This window comes from Lynx canadensis, chromosome C2 (genome assembly GCF_007474595.2).
Source record: "Lynx canadensis isolate LIC74 chromosome C2, mLynCan4.pri.v2, whole genome shotgun sequence".
NCBI lineage: Eukaryota > Metazoa > Chordata > Mammalia > Carnivora > Felidae > Lynx > Lynx canadensis.
In genome coordinates, this window is record NC_044311.2 from 51,326,811 (window position 1) to 51,351,722 (window position 24,912).

Genomic DNA, 24,912 nt, shown 5'->3' on the forward strand with positions numbered 1-24,912 from the left:
TTTTAAAACAACAAAGACAAACCTTTGCAGCTCTTTGCTTATTTGAAGCAGATATCCTTAATATGGAAATACTGTATAAGTAAATAATAGAGAATCCTCACTCCACTTGGATGGGCCTTGTAGAAGTTTGCTTGGAAGTTGTACAGTCTGTCTGTTCCTCTTTTCTAAAATGTATTCCTGCCTTAATTATGGCTTACAGATGCTGTGTGTCTGAGTTACACAGTTTTGAGCCTACACCCAAATTATTTTTATTTGTTCCATATACTAGTACTGTGTTATTTGTTTTCACTGCAGAATGTTATTTTTTTAAATTGCAACAATCAATTAGCTAATATGCTTTAAAGAAAAATTCCTTGTTATCCATTTTATCTCCTGTAGACCATTTTGCCCTTCCAGTCACCCCGACCCCCTCATTCACACTAGACAGGAGGCATCCGTTGCCTCAAAAAAGGGAAGTTGGAAAGAAGTTAGAGAGAAGTAACAGTGAACTGTTAGCTTTTGAATTTCAGAATAGATTTCTAAGACTCACAGCTGAGATAATACTTTGAGAAAATAGGATTTTGTCTCAGAAGGCAAGATTTTGAGGTTAAAAACATTCATGAACCTGAAAGACCAGAATATGAACCTTGTGGCATAAATAATACATGAGGGAATACTGTAGAGAATGGGGACTAGGAAAAACCTGAATAAATGGAGAATCCTCTGAGATGACAAAATTTCCCCTGAATGGACTAAGATTACATTTTTGCCACCACGTGAAATGGGATCCAGGGCTCAATTCACAAATTAAGCTCAAATACAAAGCAGCAAAGAGAGTTATGTTATTCACATGTTTAAATTCATAAGTTGGTGTTTGTACCCTACACATCCTTATAAAGCATGCTATTGTCCTTATCAGGGAGATATTGAGGACACTGTTGATATATTACAGTGTTTGCTTTGTGAGGCCCATTGGGAAAAAATTCTTGGGTATAAGTATTGGGAATATTTTCTTCCTCTGGGCAACTGGTTTATATTTAGTCTGGGAAACTGTGACTTAGGAATCTGACTGAATGTCTCTCTTAATTTTGTCTGCATGGAAGCACAGAGTCAGCTCTGAATCTTACCTACATTTTGCTAGTGAGTAGGACCTCATGGCTTAGATTTCATCTATTTCCCTCATCCTGGTGACTCTTCTTCCTGTCTTGTATTCCTTTTGCCCTATGCCTTTACTTACTTTCATTCTGGTTGGACTTTCTGGGAAGCAGACTCCAGACAGAATTTAAGGTGCAGAATGTTTATTAAGGAGTACCCTTGCAATCAACACCTATGGAAGGGTGTGAAGAGGAATCAAGATTGAGGAAAGGAAGAAGTCCAGCTTTGATGCAGTCCCAAAGATACTTTCAGCTGACCTCAAAGGGAGCTCTGGAGCTAGAATGACCCCTCAATGTTTGTGTCTCTCCAAATTCACATGCTGAAACCTAGTCTCCAATGTGATGGTATGTGGAGGTGAGGCCTTTGGGAAGTGATTAGGTAATGAGGGCAGAGCCTTCACGAATTGGATTAGTATCTTTACAAAAGAGACCCCAGAGACCTCCTTCATCCCGTGTATCATGTAAGGACACAGCAAGAAGACAGCCATCTATGAAACAGGCAGCAGGCTCTCACCAGACACTGAATTTGCTGGCACCTTAATTTTGGATTTCCCAGCCTCCAGAACTATGAGAAATAAATTTCTGTTCTTTGTAAGCCCCCCATTCTGGAGTAATTTGTTATAGTAATTTGTTATAGTACATATTTTAAGAGAACAATAAGTAATTTTTGGAACAAGGGCACAGATAAAATAAATAGCTAAAAATAAGTGACCGTTGTTCTCTTCCTGGCCCATTTATGTTGTCTCTTAACTTTGATCCTAATCTTTGCGTATGCTATTCCCTAGACTAGAATGCCCTTTCCCTTTGAGAAAGTATGAAAGTGTGAAAGAAGAAAAGTGGATTCCTTCTTCAAGGCCCAGAATAGTATCACCTCTTCAGTGGAGGGTTTGCTGACTGCCTGCAGGGAGGGTCATCTGCTTCCTGCTCTGTCTCTGCCATGCCCCCCACATCGCAGTGTTGTGATGCATTCTCTACTGACAAGGCTTCCCCTCAAATCTGATCCCCTTTGGGTGTTCTCCTTATCACAAACAGTGCTGCCACCCACCCACCGGTGCCAGAATCCTGAGGGGAATTCCCAAACCTCACCATGTCCTACAGTGTTTTTTCTAAATTATCTCCTTGGCCCTCCATTTCTCTCCATTTCTGGTGCCACTCTCTTCTTTCAAACTCTCATTATATCTCTTGCCTGTACTATCTGAATAGCCTCCTATCTTTTTCTCAGATTCTACTCTTGCTTTCCCAACACTCCATTCTCGACACAGCAGCTAGAGTGCTCTTATAAAAATGAAATAGATAAAGAGGATTAAGAGGTATTAACTCCCAGTTATAAAATAAACAACTCACAGAGATGAAAATTACAGCATAGGGAATACAGTCAATAATATGGCAATAACATTGTATGGCAACAGACGGTATACTACACTTACTGTGGTAAACATGGGGTAATGGAAAGATCTGTTGAAATCACTAAGTTGTAAACCCAAAACTAATATAACATTGCATGTCAATTATACTCCAACAACAACAACAATAACAAAAACAACAACGACAATGACGACAGCAAATGCTGATCTAGTTGTGGAACACGGTTTTAAGCCTGTCAGTAGCTCTCGCTCTGGGCTCGTGTGACTTGCCCACCTCCTCAGCCTCACACCCTCATCAGTTTTCCTTTCCCCACTGCTGGTTTCTGGCCACATTTTGGCCTGTTTTGATTCTTCTAATGGGCTGTGCACCTTTTCTCTCCAGGACCTTCTCTCACTGTGTGCTTTTTTTGTCTGCTTTTCCTCCATCTCTCCCACAGATTAGGAAGTCTTATTCATCTTTCAGTTCTCAGGTCAGCCATCCTTAACTTCCTGACTAGGTCAGATGTCTCATTTCACAATCTCTCTCCATTGCGCTTCTTTGTAGTACTGGTCACATGGCAATTTCATAGTTAATTAAGAAAACACTTTAACTTGTTTTTCTCCTACTAGAATATAAATTCCACAAAGGTTGGGACATTTCTTTTTAAGTTTATTGGGGTGCCTGGGTTGCCCAGTTGGTTATGCGTCTGACTTAGGCTCAGGTCATGATCTTGTGGTTCAGGAGTTTGAGCTCTGCATCGGGCTCTGTGCTGACAGCTTGGAGCCTGGAGCCTGCCTCGGATTCTGTGTCTCTCCCCCCTGCTTGTGCTATCTCTCTCTCAAAAATAAACATTAACAAAAATAAAGTTTATTTATTTTTGAGACAGAGAGCATGAACACATGTGCATGTGCACGACCGGGGGGAGGGTCAGAGAGAGAGAGGGAGAGAGAATCCCAAGCAGGCTCCACACTGGCAGCACAGAGCCAGATGTGGGGCTCAATCTCATGAACTGTGAGATCATGACCTGAGCACAAATCAAGAGTTGGACGCTTTACCAGTCGACTGAACCATCCAGGACCCCCAAATTTGGGACATTTTGATCACCTCAGCACTCCTAATCCCTAGCCCAGGGCCCACACATAGGAGGTGTTTTATGTTTTGATATCCTTACTGGGTAAATATATATTTATTTACTGAGTTTCTTAAAGGCGTGGACAATGTATTAGTCCTCTTTGAGCCCCCATGCCCTACCATAGTATCTGGCATATGTTGGATGCTCTAAGTATTTGCTAAATGAATGCCCAAATCTAACTATTTGAAGGGTTGTCTGGGGGAAGAGGGAATAGACATTTTGTGTGGCTGCTGGGGAAAGAACCAGGATTTAAGGTTAAAAATTAGGGAGAGGCAGAATTTTCAAAAATTAATACAAATGATGAGTAACCTAAAAGGGATCACATCGAAACACTTCTATGGAATGTTTTTGGGTTCCAGGATTATGGGTAATTTTTATTATATTTTAGTAGTTTTGTGTTTTCTAAATATTTCTACAACAGTCTGTTATTTTCATATACAATAAATAAATAAATCCAACAATTAAATCAGAAAAAAGTTATTTAAAAAAGATATGGACAGGTAACAAGGTAATGGGCTCTCTGTCCCTAGAAGTGTTTGAGCAGCTGGAAATAAATGATACCTGCCAATGATGACAAGGAAGGGACTTTTCCATTGGGAAAGGAGTGGATGGAGTCCACATGCTCTGAGATTCTTCCGACTCCAATAGCCCTTCATACTGTTAACTGAATGATAAATGCTGAGTACCCTTTCTCGGAAGAACTTGGTCTAGAGTGCTTGGCTGCCTGACATGCTTCCAGTGGCTTACTTACACCGGAACCTTACCGTGACAGGATTAGCTGCAGTTGAATCTGATTTGTGTTCAACTGAGATTGATATGCAGCAGGATTTAGTGATGCCAAGAGCATGAATATGTTTGTGTGGGATAGCATTAGATATCTGTCTGAATTGTTTGAGTGAGTCCTGATTAAAATGTTCTCAAATCAGCACTTAAATCACACATACCCTAAGTATTATATTTAATGGTTAATTTTTTTTTTTAAAAATAGACATTTCCAAACTGTGGTTTTGGTTAAATTAAAAAGATGAGCTCCATTCTGATTTTTGTGTTTATGGGCTAGTTTGGCAAACAGGACCGTTGTTTTTCTCTTTTAAGAGACAGGGCATTTAGACCATTTCCTCCATATCACAATAGTTTAGAATTAAGAGGGAACAGAATACTCCCAGAGGAAATCTGGTGTGTAGAAGTGTATCTCTGTGCAGAAAACAGTGAAACACACATAATATTCTTCTGATTACATGAAATCCCAGCCTAGATAGACAAACACAGAGAGAGAAACCTAAGATAATGAAGTAATAAGATTGACTTCTACAATGCCTGGTGAAAACCATTGTTTTGTTGTCATTAAGCCCATATAAAAGAATATGTGTTTGTTTTTGTGTATAAGTGTGTTGTACCTTGGGCATTACTGATGTGAGTGGACTGGTAGTCAAAAAATAAAATAAGGCAAAAAAAGAATTCAAAAGGGAAAAACTAGAATTCACTCTTACTGCCCCCCACCCATAGTTTCCAGTGGAGTACTGTTATTCCAATGAACAAATGAGTCTATCACTTGTTTGAGTACTTTATATCTTTACATTATTTGACTTCTTTTAACTCTTCTCGGTTCTCAGTACCAAAGTGAATCTTAATCATTTCATTGATCGCAAGACAGAGGAAATGCATTTTCTTTCTATTGGATTCAAAATTTAAAAAGGTTTGCCCATAAAGGCATAAGGAACTGTGTAAACACAATGTGTCTGATTATATTCTTACAGAAAAATGCATAATAAGGTTTCAGAATTTCCAGCTCCCCCTCCCCATACCATCAGAAAGTTTTTCTTTGAAGTAGACAAGTTCAATATGTACTGGGTTGGGGGTATAGAATGAGAAGAATGTCAATATGGAACGTGCCCTGCAAGGCTGGGGTCTCGTGGCAGGACCAGGCTCTGTAAGGCCTTTGGGGGAGCTGGTTGCCTGTTTTGCCAAGTCCACAGCTAGAGGGCCTTACATGATCTGGTATATAGGACATTGACCAGAACTCTCCTCACCTGGGCAAGTGCCTAAGAAAAGCCGGCCCTGGGAATTAGTGTCTTCCTTTAAAGGTCCTAAAGCCCTCATCAGTTCCACCTGCTCTGCCTTGTGCCTCCCTCTGCTCTTCTCTAGTTCCCCAGCTTACAACTTCATCAGATGCTTTTCCTCCCTCCTTTTGTCTCTGGTATCATTGACCTTGAGGGCCTCTTCTGGAAATGCTCCTCCTCTTGGTCTGGAATTCCTCCTTACACACCATCCTAATTTCACCTCCACGCTCTCCAATCTGTGACAGTGAATAAAAGAAATATCAGTGCTCCATACCCTCACTCCTGCCACCTTGGCCCATTCCCTATTAGCTTCCCTGCCATAAGAAGAACATGGATAAAGGAGAACACAGGAGGGTAGGCACCAGGAACATGGCTTGTGTAACCATCTTTATTTCCATCAAAAGAGATAGTGTGATGGTTAACTTTATGTGTCGACCTGACTGGCCTAAGGGATGCCCAGAGAGCTGGAAAAACATTATTTCTGGGTGTGTCTCTGAGGGTATTTCTGGAAGAGATTAGCATTTGATTCAATAGACTGAGTAAAGAGATCCAGCCTCACCTGATTTGGGTGGGCATCACTGGGGGCCTGAATGGAACAAGATGGCAAAGGAAGGGAGGATTCTTTCTCTCTTCTTGAGCTGGGATGTACATCTTCCTCTGCTCTTGGACATCATAACTCCTGGTTCTTGGGCCTCCAGACATCAGGACCAAAACCAGTGGCTCCCTGGTTCCCAGGACTTTTGACTTGGACAGAATGGCACCACTGTCTTTCCTGGGTCTCCAGCTTGCAGATGGCAGATTGTGGACTTCTTGCCCTCTGTAACCATGTGAGGCAATTCCTATAATAAATCCCCTCTTATAGATCATTCTCTATATATCCTATTTGTTCTATTTTCTCTGGAGATCTCCAGTAATACAGAAGGTAAATATTCACAGAAATGGCTGATCTCATACCTTTGAGAATGGATGTATTGGGCAAATTATAACCATTTTTAAATACAAAAAATACCTTTGTAATATGCTTTACTGTTCACAAAAAAACTTTTATATACAGTTTTGATAACTGTGAAACAAATGCATGTAGAACTCTTAAATTAATACTTTTGCTCATTTATTTAGATTTTTTTCTCCCATATTTTAAGTTCTGAAATTGGGATGTGCCTGATAATCAGTGTGTTTTGCAGTTGTAATCCACCAGGAATGACTACGACTGGGTGTCACTCAAACTTGGTCCCAGTTCTCTGTGTTGTTACGTCAATTGAGTTACGTGCATGGTCGACACTACACATGTTAATTGCTATTTAGCATGTCTTGAAAATAATAAGATCATTTGATTTTGAGACAAAAAGTTATCATGTACATAGAGAGGCAAAGAAATAGAAGGGTGGGATGAAATATGGCATCAGGGAACAGAAGAGCCATCACTGGAGAAATGACTACAGGTCCACGAGACTTGCAAAGCAGCCACTAAATGTTTTATCCAATAAAGGAAGAGATCAACATGTAGATGAGGCTGGGTTTCATTTTGTTGCTGAAATAGATACAAAAGGATTACCTGTCACACATCACTCGAGGTACCTAAAGTCAGAAGAAACTGCTAAATCTCTCAGAATAGATAAAAGACATTTGGAAGTAAAACAGCACTGATTATATTGTTATTAAGACATAGCATCATAATTTCATTTGTAGGATTTTTTTCCTCCCTTAGTGGTGTGTAAAAAATGGAGTGCCATCAAGTACCCATGGTTTTCTGCTGGATGCTATTACTTGACATTTAAGCTTCACAGCAGTTCTGTTCCATAGACGTTATGGTTCCCAACCAAGAGATGAGAGATGAGTAATTTGCTCAGGCTGGTAATTTAGTTTTGGTAGAGCTAGGACTTGAATCCTCGTGTGTCTGTGCTCACAGCCTGTGCCACTTTCTCTAGACTTCACTGCCTTTGTAGAAATCTCCCTGATTTTCCAACCCCTCTGTCCTTCAGAAGCACCTTTGGGGAAGAGTTGCTCCAGTAGGCCTATAAACTGGAGCTATTCTGGAACAAGATGACATTTTGAGTTTTTCATCTCAAAACTTAGATTTTGGGGACTAGAAATCCTGGCTAGAGCATTTATGGTATTCACTTCTCTGCAATGCACCATGAATTCCGCCTATATATTCCCTTACCTCATCTTGCAACTGTTTCCTAAAAGTAATTAAAAAAATTCTTTTTAATGTTTATTTATTTTTGAGACAGAGAGAGACAGAGCATGAATGGGGGAGGGTCAGAGAGAGAGGGAGACACAGAATCTGAAGCAGGCCCCAGGCTCTGAGCTGTCAGCCCAGAACTGGACGCAGGGCTCTAACAGACCGTGAGATCATGACCTGAGCCGAAGTCAGAAGCTTAACTGACTGAGCCACACAGGCGCCTCCTAAAAGTAATTTTTAAATGTAAATTTACTTTTAAATTGAAAGATAAATTTCCCAAGGGTAATTTTTCAACCCAGTAATCTTTTATTTATGCCTGAGAATAAAGTTACAATAATAGGCCCAAAAGTGCCTACAGAAAGTAGGTGAATTGGAGATCACCGAATAAATGTCTCTCAACCTCACCAACAAAGGATCTTCCAGAAAAGTCATGTTAGCAAAATATGGAACATTTATTTTTGCCAAACTCCAGGTTCTCAAGAAATAACCAGATGAGAGTCTCACACATAAACGTTTGTTTCCACAGCTATCTGAGAGGGAAAAAGAATCGAAATAGAATGAAAATGAAAACCACTTGAATTTCTAACCATGATTATAATTGTATTCATCCCAACATTTTTAAAGGTTTAAATATGTTTAGAAGAGTGGTTTCTTCTTAGCTCAGGATCAGGAGCTACAGCCCTCTTGGGAAAGGGCACTCTGTGGTGAGCTAGCTGGCAATGGCAGTGGAAGTGCCAGAAATATCAGTGGGAAGCTGATGATTCTGAAATTGCAGTGTGATTCTAAACCTGGGAGAATTTGTTTGCGTTTGGAATTACTACAGCACCATGGAATGAAACCAGAAAGATCATTAGTCATACTTCATACATTTATTTCTCTTTAGATTTGATCCAAAGGCTCTGAGAATTGTATTCTAAACTAGAGGCATCCAATTAATGAAATCACAAGGACTGTAATTAGTAACAAAAATAATTCATTTCTCTCAACTTGAGCTGGTGGGTCCATTCTCTTCTTTCTTAGGATAAGCATTCAGTGAAAAGAGAATCAGTATATAAACAGGTTGAGTTTTACCATAATCTCTCTGCTACAAAAGGTTTGAACACATTGTAGGCCTTTAAATTAATAACTAATGTGGTGTCACTTAATATTCCATTTGTCTGTTACCAGCTTTTTTCTAATTAATTAAACAGCTTGGTTACTCAACTGACTCTTAAGAATGGCTGGTAGATTTCAACATAATATTTAGAGACTCATTTACAACTGTATGTCTGCTCACCTTTTCCTGCCTGACTTCATAGGAGATGTCTCCCTAGTCTAAGATCAATCATGTATCTATACTCTAAATATATACATTAAAATTAAATTTACCATTTGCCTCACCTCTTAAACTGTTGCTTCTGAATATTCTATCTCAGTAAATGCTACCACCATGCATCAAGTTTCTCAAGAAAGCACCTAGGGGTCATGAGAGACTTCTTCCCATTCCTATACCCCGGCTCCATCCAGACCACCAGTATCCAACCCATTTTACTAATTCACTATTTTTCTTGCATTTCCATTCCCCTCTGTCTCCTCTGCCACTACACCTCACCACTTCTAAGAATGTCCCAAATGATTTCCCTGCTACAACTTTTTATATCTCTACAATCCATTCTGTAATACCACTATCAAAATTATTTCTCTAAATGCAAATCTTAAAACCTTTTGAAGAAAGGTTCAAGATCCTTAGTATGGAACCAAGCTCTTTATGCTGTGGCCTTATAGGTCTCTCCAGCATCATTATGTACCATTCCTCAACAGCACAACAGCAACCCCCCTGCCCCCCACCCATGTTCCCATCCTAATAAGGACTTGCGGTTTTGCAAATGGACCATGTTCCCTTTCCCTCCTGTGCTTTTGCAGTGTGGTTCCCTCTACTGACCATTGTTTCCTTGTCCGCCCACGACACTCTTAGCTCTTTAGGACAAGTTCATTCTCTAACAGCTCTGGGAAACAGTGAGGGAGCCCATGCTTTGGCTTTGAGTTCAGAGTCAATTACAGTGGTGCCTTCTCCTGTATTTCCACAGGACCCTGTACAAACTTCCATCAAGGCACTTGAGCATTTCAATTTTTGTTCTACGTGATTATCTCTTCTACTACACTATAAAATCCTTGAGGGGAAGAGCTGGGTCTTTTATTTTTCTATCTCCAGGCCAAGCATGGTACCTGTTGCTTGCTAACTGTTCCATAAATTGCAATGGCATGAATTTTAATCCTTTTCCCACCACTTCTGGAAACTTTGCTCAAGCAGAGTTGTTTTTCTTCTTTCTTTTTGCATGTTAACAACCACGCCCCCCCCCCAAGTCTAATTCATCTTTAGAACAAACAACAAAACACTTTCTGTATCTTAGCCCCAATTTGTTGAAAATAGAGTCCAATTATTGCTTTAAACTCCTAATCTCCTTTTGATTCTTTAACCCACTGAAATTTGACTTTTATGTCATTACTCCAATGAAATTGTTCCTACCAATAATGCCAATTGCTTCCTAATTGTAAAGCTCATTCTTTATCTTAAGTGATTACTCTTCAGGATTTTACATTGTTAACCTTTCCCATTTCCTGAAAGCCTTATTTATTTGGCATTTGTGACATTGTTTCCCCTGGTCTGTAACATCTCTGAACACTAACCAGCCAATCCAGTGTTCCTTTGTTTAAAAGTTAGGTATCCCAAAGAAGCCCTTATTAGTTCTTTTGTCTTATTCTTCCTGAGTAATTTCAGCAAATTCCACATCTTTGGTGACCATATATATATATCCCATGAGGCAAAATCTTGACCCCCCAGAACTGTTTTCAATTTGTAATAACTTCTGTGACTCCCAATACCCTCAAACTTTACATGTTAAAATTCAATTGTTTCCTTTTTCAAACTTGGCCTCTTATGTATTTCCTGTCCTCATGAGTTATCAGTAGAGTCAACGTAGAATTAAGGGAATTGACTACTTACATTTTTTTCTAGGTTTCTGTAGTCCTCTTATATGCATTCCAAGTTAGCTTTTGTATTAATTATCTATAGTTATGGAACAAATTTCCACACACTTGGTCACTTAAAACAGCATATATTTATTATCTCAAAGTTCTCCTGGGTCATATGTCCAAGCATGGCTTACCCAGGTCCTCTGCTCAGGGTTTTGCAAAGCTGCAGTCAAGATGTTGGCTGGGGCTGGGATCTTCTTCCAAGCTCATTGGTTGTTGGCAAAATCCATTCCCTTAAAGTTGTAGAATTCATTGCAGTTTGCTTATTCAAAGCCAGTGGAAGAGAGAGTCTCTGACTTGTTCACTCTTTTTTAAAGGGTTCATGTGATTAGATCATGCACACTTTTGTGCACATCCTTTTGACTGACTCAAAGTCAGTTGATTAAGAAACTTCTTCACCTTTGCCACGTAATGTACCATAGTCATGGGAGAGACTATCCTATTCTTTTTGCCATATTTTATTAGTTAGAAGCAAGTTATAAGTCAAGGGGAAGGGTCAGGGTATAGACCATTGGGAATCATCCTATAATTCTGCCCACCACAGCTTAATTTTTTTTTTTAACATGAGTGATGGAAAAAACCATAAAATGTAATTTGGAGATATTAAACGACTGAATATAAGGAAGAAAAGTATAGAACTGTAACATCTCAAAACTTGATGGAAATGGCACATACTTTGAAGATGGTGAAAATGGTTTTCTGTGCTTGTTGTAGCTTACACTTACTGCCTTGGGCAATAGATATATCTAAGTACCTAAACTTTAGATCATGTTATGTGAACCTAAACAGAACAATCAGATAAGTTGTTCGGAAAGACAGACATTTAATTACATAACTGTCTTCACTTGAGAACAATTTTACCATGTGTTAGCCTCATTTGCATTAGGAAAGAATAAACATAATTGTATGTCTATATTACATTATATGTTTGACTTTTCCTCATAGGGCTTTACTTTTCTTCTAATACTTTGACAGACTATAGTTTTCATCAGAGGTGCTTAATCTTTCCTTGGGATAAGTATTTCAGGTACCTTGTGAAGTTGTATTCTTACAACTTACAATGGCATATCTACAGGGGTTCCTAGATCCCTGACTCTCCCCTTTCTTCCCTGTATCATCTGTAGCTCCTTTTCCTGAATGCATCATACAGATGTTCTGGAGTTAATGCAGGTGCCATTAGAATACGAAATGTATAAAAATCCTGCCACTTTTGGGTTCTGCTTCTTAGGGAAAACTGTTCCATTCAGTAAAAACACAATGTGACTTGGCTAATTTATCTCTTCTTTCTTGACATTGGCAGTGATAATGCAATGCCCATTGTATACAATCAGTGTGAGGTCGGCTTGCAAATCCCTACAGATATGTGGTTACTTCTCTACTTTCCCTTTCTTTTGCTTGGGCAACAGCCACATTGATGCACTGGAGCCACTCTTCTGCATTCTTCTCATCCTTGGCCTTGAAAACATAGGTTTTATTGTCTGTGAAGATTTCAAAAGCCCGAGGGAGGGAGCGGTCCCTGCGTTTCCTGGCCACAACTTTCACACTCTGTACTTTGCTGAGTTCTATTGGGGAGTCATCAGGATCATCTTTCTGAAATGCATATGGGAAGGAAAGAACATGAGCTGGTTCCCACAGTATGAAAAGATCTTTGGCAACTGGAGAATTTTCCAAGAGGATTAGAAGGCTTTCACTGCATATAGTTGTTATATGCTTTGTTACTTCGAATGCTAAGGCCTCACAGAGTCATTAGACCAATGGAAGGAGTGAGCAATTGACCCTGTGTTACAGTATATTAAGTTGGGACAAGATGGCCAATTTGTAAGAAATTATTATACAGTGAGTTTTGGGAAATGTTTAATTCATATTTCTTAGATTTTATGTCATTTTTATTGATACCAACACTGTATCAATAGGGCAAAATGCAACAGTACAATAGAGTACTATTAAGTCAGCATTTGAGATACTTGGGGAAGCATTAAATTGAATTTTCCTGCGTGTTATCTCTGAGAAAGCGGTATTAATTGAAGAAACAGAGTTCTAATGTTTATGTAGATCAAACTGTTTTTGACACACACTGGAGCTCTGGAAGCATGATTTGTCTATGAACATTAAACTGAAAGAATACTTAATGATTGACATTTTTCTTGAATCAAAGCAGGGGCTTAAAGATCACTGCAACACGAGGGTCATCACAACAGGCTAGTATGAATGGTTTCAAGAGATCAAATACTTCTTTACAGCAATTTCTTCAACATCCCTGAACGCATCTGTCTCCTAGAGCATGCGTCTCTTCTTGAGGATCTTGCCAATTCTCCTTTGCCACCTCCCCTAGGCAGTCACCCTTTTTTCATTCTTCAATGGAAAGGCACCCTTCTCACTCATCCCAAACTTACCATGGTGTATTGTCCAACTTGGAAAATCTCAGAAGAATCAAACAAATAAGAAAAGCAACTCAAAATATTGATCTCAGGGAAGTGTCCTTCAACCAAAGCAACATAATCACTCTCCAGCTATTTCATTAAGAGACGCATTTCCAATAGCATTTCACTCTTTAATGTTTAGTAACTATTTATTACATTTTGTATTACACTTTTGACTTTGCATAAGTGATATAATTTAAAAAATGTTTTAAAAATCTTAGCATTGAGAGACTGGTAGTAATAAAAAATTAAAATAATTACATTTCAATTTATACGTGTAGTTTTATTGTAGTGAAAAATGATTGGGTGATCAGGATAAATGCTGTGGGAGTAGAAAAAATATTATTTCAAAGAAAATGATATCATGTAACCATTTTGATTAAAGATGAACTAATTCATGTATTTTTTTAATGGACGGTGTTAGGTATCAAACTGCTATGGTATCTTAGCCCAGTGGTCATATTGAAAGGAGAGGTGTGATCTTTTTATCTTAAAATGATAATGTTTAGGGGTGCCTGGGTGGCTCAGTCGGTTAAGTGTCCACCTCGTGACGGCTCAGGTCATGATCTCATGGTTCATGAGTTCAAGACCTGGATCAGGCTCTGCACTGTCAGTGGGATTCTCTCTCTCTCCCTCTCTCTCTGTCCCTCCCCCACTCTCGCTCTCTGTCTCAAAATAAGTAAATAAGCCTAAAAAAGAAAATGATAATATTTATAATTCAACAGAAATTACGGTTTGTGTGACTTTTTAAACTTATGATTGACTAAAAAAAATGCTACAAGGTATTACACAGATTTTTCAAAATTCTTTTAGGGAATAGACAGAATAAAGTTTGAAGATACGTGTATTACATAATACTTTGTTAGTTTACTTTGGTTTCTAGTAAATATCTGACAGCAATAAGATTATATTTCTTTGAATTAGTCTGTAGTATAGAAATTGATACATGGAGGAATTGATCAAGAGAACAAAAAGTTACCACAGTTCTCTAAAGAGGGACAGCGAAAATTACCCAAGAGAAATGGGTGGGAAGTCAAAGGGCACCTGGCCTGGCTGGTTGGTAGAGATCAAGGCCTTAAGAATGCAAAAGTAAAAAAATAACACCATAGTCTTTCGATTCTTATTAAAAATGCACATTTTTCTCATTTACAAGAAAGGTCCTTTTTGATGGGGCAGAAGCTTCGGCTGGACTGGTGACCACTGCTAGGTTCCTGTGTCCCTGGGGATGAGAGGGAAGTTGCTGTGGTCTTTAGAGTACATTATATTACTTCCCAATATTTGAGCCACACGTTCTGTCAGATTTCTAAAATGTCAAGCCATTATTTCCCTCTAAAGATGTCAAACAAGTTAGCCAACTATAAGATAGCTTATTCGCTAAGCTTCATTAAAAACCTCTGAATCAAGAAGTATAAAGGTGGTTATTTGAGTTCAGGAAAGACGTTCTTATGCACTAACTCTGCTCCGTCTCAAGGGATCTAAGAAATCACTGCATCTTAACTTCTAATTCTGATTACTTTAATAAAAACAGGAAATTCAGATGGTCATTTTAAACACTTTCAAGTACTTCAATATGGAGCAGTGCTAACAAAAAATTTCTTTAAACCGCCAATAAATAACTGTCTAAGTTGAGCACACCATTTACTTCCCTTTCAAAAAGATCTTCAGCCACAGAAAGGTCCATCTGTACATTTTACGATACACACAGATGAAGAAAGCAGCACGAGCTTAGCGTAGGTATCACCAATTTTTTTTTCATTCATAAAGTTAACTTCAAGTTTTATTGATTAAAAAAGCATTTGATCAAAATTTGTTGTAATTCAGATATACGATACTATATAGCTATCGAGTAAAAAGTTCAAATAAATTTTATAATGAGCATTCTAAAGACACAGTGTCTATGTTCTCATTGACTCATAATTTTAAATAATTTAAAATCTTTCATTAATTAATTCAGAAACAGTTTGGTTTGCCACTGGCTCTGTATTTTAAGTGTTCATGGGAAGTAGGACGGTGCATTCATTTAACAACGTGCTTTGATGTCACGTGCTTTGATGGCCTGTGTCTGACTCCAGTTTTATCCCTTTCTGCCTTACTGGCTCTATCCTTGGTCAAGCCAGTCAGAGTCTCTGTCTCTCTGTCTCTTTCTATCTCTGTCTCTGTCTCTCTCACAAGGGGAAGGGAGTGATGCAGGGTCTGATGTTACATGATGTTAAGGAACCATATGGTAGAACAAGTTTGAGATACACTAAACAAAATTAAGTGGGCCCTTTCCTGCAAGACTTGTCAGAGCCTTTAGCTCCTTTGTATTTCCCAGATGTCTTTGACCAGGACCAAAGACAACTCCTGGTAATAATTGACAGATCCTGGGTCCCAAAGGCCCTGAGTGGAGCACAATGGGTACAGAGGTGTGAGCAGGGTGTTGTATGTGTGTTCTCGGGGCATCTTTGCACAGGAGTGGATGGCCATGTGGGCATATGAACATGTTTTCTCCATCACTCTGATTCTGGGGCTCAAATAATACCTGTAAAAGTGGGACTGGACAAGAATCCAAAGGCCAGCGTCTTGCCCTTCCTGGCTTGCCTGGTAGCTAGATAAGACTGAAAGTGCCTCCACTGCCTGCTCAAGTCAGATTCCACAAGGCTATCTTGGCATTGAAATTAACCTGGTGCCTGCCCCTCCCAGGAAAGACACAGGCAAGTAAGGGTTCTCAGTTGTGGAAGCCGCTGGGATGGCCCAGCCCAAAGGAACATGCTTCCACCCTCCGGCAGGGAGGGAAGGAGGGAGGACAAGGCACCCCAGATGCAGCATCCATAACATGGCAGTAACAATAGTGCTGACTTCAAAGGACTGTTCTGAGGATTCTTGAAGGCAATCCAGCATGGCATGTGATAAGCTATTATTACTATATTCAAAATATCCACGAAGTAGGTCAAGCTTTCTTCCTGATCCTGAATGAGTAGAATTTAACGATAAATAAAACTGATTTGAAAAGAAGAGGATAACTTTGCATTGTCTATTGGAATAGAATGCTACTTCAGAAGTTTCCCACTAGAAATTCAGAATACAGATATTTACTGAGCCTCCTAGTTTCAGATCGAAAGTTATATTACATGAATATTTATTAATTCTTTTAGAATCATATTCTATTCATTAACTGAATACTAAATACCTAAAATATGAACTTAGCTGACTACAAAAAGGACTTAAATAACTCAGCCTTTGCTTCTTTCTCCCAGCCTACTGTCCCCCTTCCTTGGGTCCCTGCCTCCAAATACAACCTTTAGTATAAATGAAATCAAGGTCCATATCATAAGACATTAATTTATGTAGCTGATCTATGAGGAAACAAAAGGCACACTGTTCAAGTCAAGCTCGCTGTGTAGTTCTTCTGCAGTTCATCTTTCTAAAACTTAAGTCAACAAAAAAGATCTACCATAATAAATTGAAGAGAGACAGTGAACCAACTAATGTAGGGCTGAACAGAATAGACAGTCCAAGGGGCATATGCAGTAAAATGATGCTGTAAAATTATAAATGGAAAAGGAAAAATTATTGGTGTTTTAACTCAAGACAAAATGCCTAGCTGCTTGGTGGAGAACAGGACCTTAAAAATGCAAGTGTAAAAGACAAGAGGGAAACTTACAGACTTTCCTTTTTGAAACAGAAGTTGATTTCCGGCCAGCGTAAAATAACGAGTTTTCCACCTTTTGATGAACTTCCATCTGACTTGCTTCTCTTTAAGTTTTCCTTCTATGAGAGGCTGGCCATCTTGGTTTACAACTGTTGAAGGTAAGAAAATGATCAAGCCTTTTATTTTCCATTATTTATTTGGCAAGTGATCAAAAGTCAGAATTGTACAATGAACCTGAACCCAGTAAGCATATTTGGAGAGTGTGCTAATAAATTATGAATTTGGTTAACCTTTCCCCCTTTGTCCCTAAAGGAATGCACAATTTAGATATGATAATGAGAAAGTGTTGAAAGACCTCACTGAGATTTTCAAAAGGAATATAGTTCACTAAAAGAGCATCTGGTTAGCAGTGGTTAGGGGGGATCCAGATACCCAGACATCCAGCCCGCTGTGCTTAACTCTTTTGTTTCATGATATTCTGTTCACATGAACTGCTTAGAAATGCAACTTTATAAACCAAGTATATTTAGTTATTTAACAGCAAAAGTCAAAGCAGTGCCCTCAAAGATGTTAGGTGAAGACATAACATTGCAAAGGCAAACCCAACTCTTTTGAACATGATATTTCCACTCTCTGGCACACACACACTCCCTTTTCCACTCTGCATGTACCAATTGAACAAGTAATTATTTCACGTATCAGCTCAAATGTCACTTCTTTTGGGAGACCTTCCCCAAACTTAGACCAGAGTGCATTCATCTTCCATATGTTCTGTAGCATCTGGCATGTTTCTGTCACATCAAGCATTACTGGTAGATAGTTATGGTGTTTATCTGATTCATGTCTGTCTTTCCCATTAAACTGAAAGCTCTGTGAGGGTAAGATCTTTGCTTTGTTCACTCATGTATCACCAGGCATCTAATACAGTGCCTGGCAGATATAGGGAATTTACTAATATTTGTTGAACGGAAAGGTTTATTTTATAGTGAAGTAGAATGCATATGATTGCACATCATCATAGAGTTAGATTTGTTACAATATCAGAAGTTATAATTTTCAACTAAAGAATTCCATTTCTTTTGCCAACTACATAAGATTCACTCTCCAAATTCATATGAAAGCATCTGATTTCTGGGGACTATGACAATACTTACTTATATATATATATTATGTTCAATTTTCATAGCACTTTGAAAGTAATGAAATGTGTTCCTTCATTTGGAAATTTAGACAGTGCCTGTTTGACCATGCAAATAAAACCTAGCCTTCCTATCCTACCATTTCTGTTTTCTAGTAAAAGTCAAGTAACTACCTTAGATAAGGAGGATTTGTCCACCTTGACAGCATTTTCAGGATAAGAATGATGAAATATATGAAATACATAGTTTCCATAAACAAAATTCTACTAAGGCTAGTTTGGCCATGTTTCCTTCCTGTCCGATGACTCTTCAATTGGATGTTCCATTGTCAACCCCAAATTAAAAACTGAAAACATTATCAAATATATTGTTAGATAGTGACAGGGCTATGATGAAAATGAAGCAGGATTGGTGCACATGCACATATGTTGTTAAGAAAGAGCTTGGACATTCAAAGGGACCTTTATTCTGAGACGTCAGTGTTGAGAAGTGTCTCCCATCTCTAGAGCAACTTCATGGTGGCTAGTAATGTGCACAGCAGAGCATAGGGAAAGCAGGAACTCAAGCAGTATTGACAATAGATACAAGAAAATGATATCAGTGTTCTGTTTTGCTTTGCTAGAGATCATCTGATTTAGAGTATTCTTAAAGACAATAATGACCTTTGCATATTTAAATTTTCCATAAACAGTGTTTGCTTCCTTTGTGCAACCTCCACACTCTGCAGTTAGTTACTGCAGATGCTCTGTCTTCACTGTTCTGTACGTCCTAGAGAGTCAGAAGAGCCTCCCAGTGTGGGCCTGGACCAAAGATTCAGTGTTTACTCACAGCGTGCTGCTGAGTCATGAAGGGGGCAGCAGCCTGTCTGACAGAAGGAACGGAAGGTCCAAGGGGAGATCCAAGAAGGAGAAAACAAACTCTAACAAACAATGAAAAACCCAGTCCAGAATTTACATTAAAATCTTTCCTAAACTAAAACATCCATTTCCTATGCTTTCACAGTAGAGAAAAATTGCTAACCTAATTATAATGTTCAAGGATTTTTGCATAAGAATTCAGAAGAGTTAGATTGGAGTCCTTTCAAATGCAGTTTTCTGATCAGCTCGATCCCACCTACTTTTAAAAAATGTTGAGATCACAATTCAAAATTAAGAAACTTATGTGAGGACACGAGGTAAGTAGCACTACTTTCTCCTCCATCTCCTGCTTTTATTGAAGACTTTACCTCATAGTTTGTAATCACATTTCTTTCTTACTATGGTTTTAATGGCAAGATGACTTAATGTAACGCCTTCATAAGAGTACATTTTTCTAGTCTCCATCTTCCATGTTTACTCAAAGAAGCATTTGAAATCGTCATGATATTTGACCTGATTTGAAATCATGGTTGATTTAGGTAATATTCAAGCACATGAATCCTCCTGGATCTGACCTAGGGGATTAACTTCAAGTATTTCTCTTCAAGGCAGATCCAAATGTTGCACTTGAAGATTATGTGACAAAAGTTTGCAAGAAGCACTTGGCAAACAGCTGAAGGAATTGTTTGAGACATGGAGTGGGTAGCATATCATACCCACAGACCTACATAATGACCATATGACAATAACGATCATGAAAGACTCAAGACAAAATGAAAGGCTTACTTGGGCACAAAAGGATAGAGGACTATCAAGAAGTGCTACTAAGCAGAGACTTTTCATTGTAGCCCAGCCAAAACTACCTCAGGGAAAAAGTCCATGGAAAGGGTTGTAGGAAAGAAATGTTAGCAGAACTTTAAACAAGCTTCATGTTAGGGCCCAAATTTATGCATCAAAGTCAGCTTCAGATAATTTCATAAAATCCAGGCTATTTGTAGCTGTAGGATTAACTTAATAGTTTCAAAAGGCAAAAAAAAAGAAAAGACTTAACATTTTTTGCAGCTACTATCCCACGCCTTAATTTTTGTTTTTGCAAGTATGTCTGGCATATGCACCAGAGGTCGTGTGTCATTTCACTAGGTCTATTGCCCATATCATGTCCTCATAAGCAATAATTCTCATGATAACACTGTCTCTTCATGATCAAATCAGGGAATGAACTCTTTCAAAGCGTGTTTATATTCGATTTGAAAAATAATGTGGAATATGACTATGAGAGAACAATCATGTATTCGAAACTCTCTTGTTTGCATGGAACACACACAGGATCATCTTCTTTCTTGCCAATTAATGCATTATTTCATTTAAAGCACCACAATGTGGCTAAGACATTATCTACCAACCTGGATTTTTTCTTTTAATTTTTTTTAACGTTTATTTATTATAAACGTTATAGAGAGACAGAGAGACACAGAGCATGAGCAAGCGAGGGGTAGAGAGAGAGGGAGACAGAATCTGAAGTAGGTTCCAGCCTCTGAGCTGTCAGCACAGAGCCCGACGCGGGGCGCAAACTCCCAAACTGTGAGATCATGAACCGAGCCAAAGTCAGTCGCCTAAAAAACTGAGTCACCCAGGCACCCCAGATTTGTTCTTTTTTTTAAAATGTCAGTGGCTGAATAGCTATGGAATATTAAACTTATTTCTCTTGTGCAACTGGAACTCAAACTGTTATTGTGTTTATCAACTTAAAAGTCTTTCTGAGGGTCAATATAAATGTTTATACATTAACTATATTTCTTTTGTGCACCAAGAGTTGAAGATATTTATGTTGATAAAAAATGAATTTTGAAGATGCGAATCTTACTCAACATGAAGTGGATGATTAAGAGTGAAGTAATGCCAGACAGATACCTTAAAGCTGAGAAGCCCTACAGCAGAAAGAGTAATGCAATAAAGAATACCTCTCTGTTTATCTATCAGCTATCCAGCCATCGCATACATACTTTTGTTCACAGATAAGTTGTAAAGCACTGTGTTTGGATCTGACGGAGTTACAAAGCTCAGCTCAGAGAGAGCTTGAATTTATCATCTTGTAGGTGGAGGTAAAGCATTTTACAAATTATACAGTGCCACTGGAGAGGTAAAAATCAAGCACTACAATACTCAAAGTCAGGAAATTCTACTTGTGGCTGGGAGGAGGTGACCAGGCAGCTGGGTCTTGGCTAAGGAAAGGAGAGAGGGTATTCTAGGAAGAGGGCAGAAAAGGACTGAGGTACAAGAAGGGTGTGTAAGGGAAAGCACATGAAAAGAAAAGAACCTAAAAATCTGGAAAGATCCATGAACACACGAGCAAATTCATAAAACTGTTGCTTTGGAAAAAAGCCATATGTGGAAGGCTGAGGGTGTGAAGGCAATTCAAGATTTTCTAGGTGTAAGATCCAGGAAAGAGATTGGGTATCAAACTGTCATGGTGAGGTCATATTGGACTTTAATTGAAGGTCCTTTTGAATATTTGTTAGAAAGGACTTTGCTTTTCTTAAGAACTAAGCAGGGGCCTAGAGCCTGTGTGGGTCCAGCCAGCATAGGCATGAGGCCTCCTGGGCCCCAGATGGGATCAGTTATATGTCAAGAAGAGTCTCAGCAGGAAATAGAGGACACCTCAAGCTGGGTAATTGAAGGACTTAATAAAGGGGCTATTTACACAGATGTGGGCAAGGTGTAGGAAAAGCACCATAGTACTCTGGGGCCAGGAACCATGGGGAGGCATAACACCCTCTGCATGAAGAGGAAAGGGGAGAGAACAGTTAGGACTTGGAGGGAAACTTATATGGAGAACACTGTTTGTCATGAGCTGTGGCCTTGGGCACAGGACGGTCAGCCTGCAGCAACCAAGCAGAGGGGAATGTGGGAACAAATAACCCTACCTCACTCTGCTTCCTCTCTGTGATCATCTGCCTTTGTCCCTAGTGGTCAACTGTAACTGAAAGTCAGAGGTAGTGGAGACTGGAACACACTGGAGGGGTACCTCCTAACTGGGGCAGAGGAAGCAGGAAAGCTTCGTCTGGAATAAATGTGTCTGAGCTGAATTCTGAAGAACAAATAACAATAAGGAAGGTAAAGGAAGAAAAGATATCCTGAAAAAAACAAAAAGCCAAAGCTATATGCAAAAGGGCAAGGCTTAGATAGTCATGCAATGCATACTAGAAACTAATTCATTCTATGTGATGGAAGCCTGGTGGGACTTTGAGGGCAGGAGATGAGGTGTGAGAGTCAGGGAAAGATTAAGCCTAAAGATCTTTGGACATTGTGCAAAATGGAATCTGATGCTTTGTGATAGAACATAATGAAAAATAATAATTTCTGTAGTCATACAATCCCTTTTATCTCAAGTGCACTAGAGGTCAGTGTTTCAAGGTCTCCATCTTGTTTTAAGGTTTGTTGCAATTCTGAATACGTCGTTAGCCATTTATAATTTGTTTAAACATAGCGTGTTGAATGTCATGTTTACTCACCACTATAATAGATCATACAGAGCTATACCAAAAAGTTTCTCTGATATAGGCCTATAGTTTATGGGGTAAGGACAGTGATTTTGGAGCCAGACCTCAGCCGAAGTTCAGAATCTGCTACTTAACAACTGACTGGTCTTGTGCAAGCTACTTCATTGAACTTCAGCTTCATCCTCTAGAGTTGTAATGCTTAGCCACAGGGCCACCACAAATGGCTGTGCAGGTTGTTCACTGCACAAGAGCACTCAGCCAAGGTGGTGAGGAGGGTCTGAAATTCAGCTTGTATTTTGCTGTTCACCATCCATTCCCAAGTGGATTTCATCCATCATAAATAAAGGCACACAAAAGTGTCTTTAAGGCTAACCTTAACCAAATGTCTGGTACATGGTAAGGGATAAATAAATAGTAGCTACTATCATCATGATCACGATATCATCATCAATATAAAATGATCATCACCATCCTTTTATTGTGATGATGAACAGATGGTTTTTTATAAATACCATATCCTAATGGCTCCAGGATAAAATCTGCCTCCCTCCCTCAAATCAAGAATGAAGTAAAATCCACATGAAGTCATTAGGAATAACAAGAGAATTCAGAGTGAGACAGGGAACACTTTTAAGGTTCAAGGACTTTAGGCTTTGAACTTAAGATGTGACAGACAATTCAAAGAGTCCCAAAAGGGAGGTAAACTCTTCTGTTTTTGTATAACTGGTTCATTTATTCACCAAGATTGCCATTTTGAAGCCAATCCAGTAGGGATTGGGCTGCATTGGGAGTGTTTTCTACATCATCTGTGGTTGCTCCCTTTTCTTCCAGACTTCCTGCTTGTTCTTAGGACAGTAGTTGGTAACCCCCATATAACTACTATTCACATTGCAAAGTGACTGCCATTCAGACTCAGAAATCCATTATACTGTATGCTTTTTGGCTTATGTAACTTTTGCTTGAAAACATTGGATGTGCAGGAATAACCCATAACTGAGATTGCCATGAATTTAATTTGTGATATTTGAATTCTTAATCATTCTTTCCTGATTGTTAAATACCTTTAAAAGAAGGCATCTTCTGGAAGAAAAAAATATATACATCTCAAATACTTAGCTTTTATTTATTTATTTTTTTTTAAATTTTTTTTTTCAACGTTTATTTATTTTTGGGACAGAGAGAGACAGAGCATGAGCGGGCGAGGGCAAGGGGCAGAGAGAGAGGGAGACACAGAATCGGAAGCAGGCTCTAGGCTCTGAGCCATCAGCCCAGAGCCTGACGCGGGGCTCGAACTCCCGGACCGCGAGATCGTGACCTGGCTGAAGTCGGACGCTTAACCGACTGTGCCACCCAGGCGCCCCACAAATACTTAGCTTTTAAATAAGAACTAAGAAAAAGTATCTTTTTAAAAACTTGCCCTTGAAATTACTGCTTCTGGGAATTACAACTCCTACACAGTCTGTGGGGTATTTCTTTGTATGCACGGAGAGTCTCAGATTTACTTGAATTCCCTTCCGTGGTTTTACTGATTTGTGTGTGTGTGTGTGTGTGTGTGTGTGTGTGAGTTCTAATAAAGCCAACTCTAATTATAGAGGAAATGCTTAAAGAGGGGTAGAAGCACTAAAACGAGGAGGGCATAGGAGTCACATTTAGTAAACTGAGCATCTGTGGTTTTTGAAATCACTAAGGATTGTAACAAATGGTATGTTTCTAGTGAATATCCTGCCAGTGTTTTAGAGTGCCATATTTACTTATCAGTAGTGAATGAATGAGGAGGCATAATCCAGCATAGATTTTGAAACATCCTACAAGATGCTATGAAGTCCAGAATAGGACAAAAAAACTCAATTTGACAGCAGCTCTTTGATGACATTTTCATATGTAACTGAATGGCTTCCTTCCTTAATAATTTTTTTTTTTTTAAGCCACCAAGTACCGTCACAGACTTATTATCCATTTGGCTTTTTTTTTTTAATTTTTTTAATGTTTATTATTTATTTTTGAGACAGAGAGAGACAGAGCATGAACGGGGGAGGGTCAGAGAGAGAGGGAGACACAGAATCCAAAGCAGGCTCCAGGCTCCGAGCTGTCAGCACAGAGCCCGACGTGGGGCTTGAACTCACAGACTGTGAGATCATGACCTGAGCCGAAGTCGGACGCTCAACCGACTGAGCCACCCAGGTGCCCCAATAATTTTATACCCATCAGAACATAGTATGCTCTCTAGGCTTCTCTACCAGTCACTGAAATATTGATCTAAAGAAGTCTCAGAACTATTATTTTATAAGCCTGTAGAACAATATTTTCCAGACTGTATTCTGAAGACCACCTTCAGAATTATTCGCTGGCTTGGAATTATTCGCTGGCTTGTTAAAATGCACATCCCAAGGTACCACCCAAAGCTACTGAATCATAATTTTGGGGTGGGGTGAGGGACCTTACATTTTTAACAAGATCCCCAGGTGATTCTCATGTAGCTCAAGAACTTCTAGGAAATGA

At 39.1% G+C, this 24,912-nt stretch overlaps 1 protein-coding gene across 3 annotated transcripts in view; it reads right to left on the reverse strand.

The window, feature by feature from the left end:
• Nucleotides 1–10,933: 10,933 nt before the first annotated feature.
• Nucleotides 10,934–24,912, reverse strand: part of VEPH1 (ventricular zone expressed PH domain containing 1) — a 244,916-nt gene continuing 230,937 nt past the window's right edge. For all 3 annotated transcript variants that reach the window (XM_030330157.1, XM_030330154.1, XM_032594682.1), the window contains exons 13-14: nucleotides 16,930–17,066; nucleotides 10,934–12,456 (exon numbers count right to left, since the gene is read on the reverse strand). In XM_030330157.1, the coding sequence (XP_030186017.1) occupies nucleotides 12,220–12,456; nucleotides 16,930–17,066 (374 nt within the window). In that variant the 3' untranslated portion in view covers nucleotides 10,934–12,219. The remainder of the gene's footprint in view (nucleotides 12,457–16,929; nucleotides 17,067–24,912) is intronic.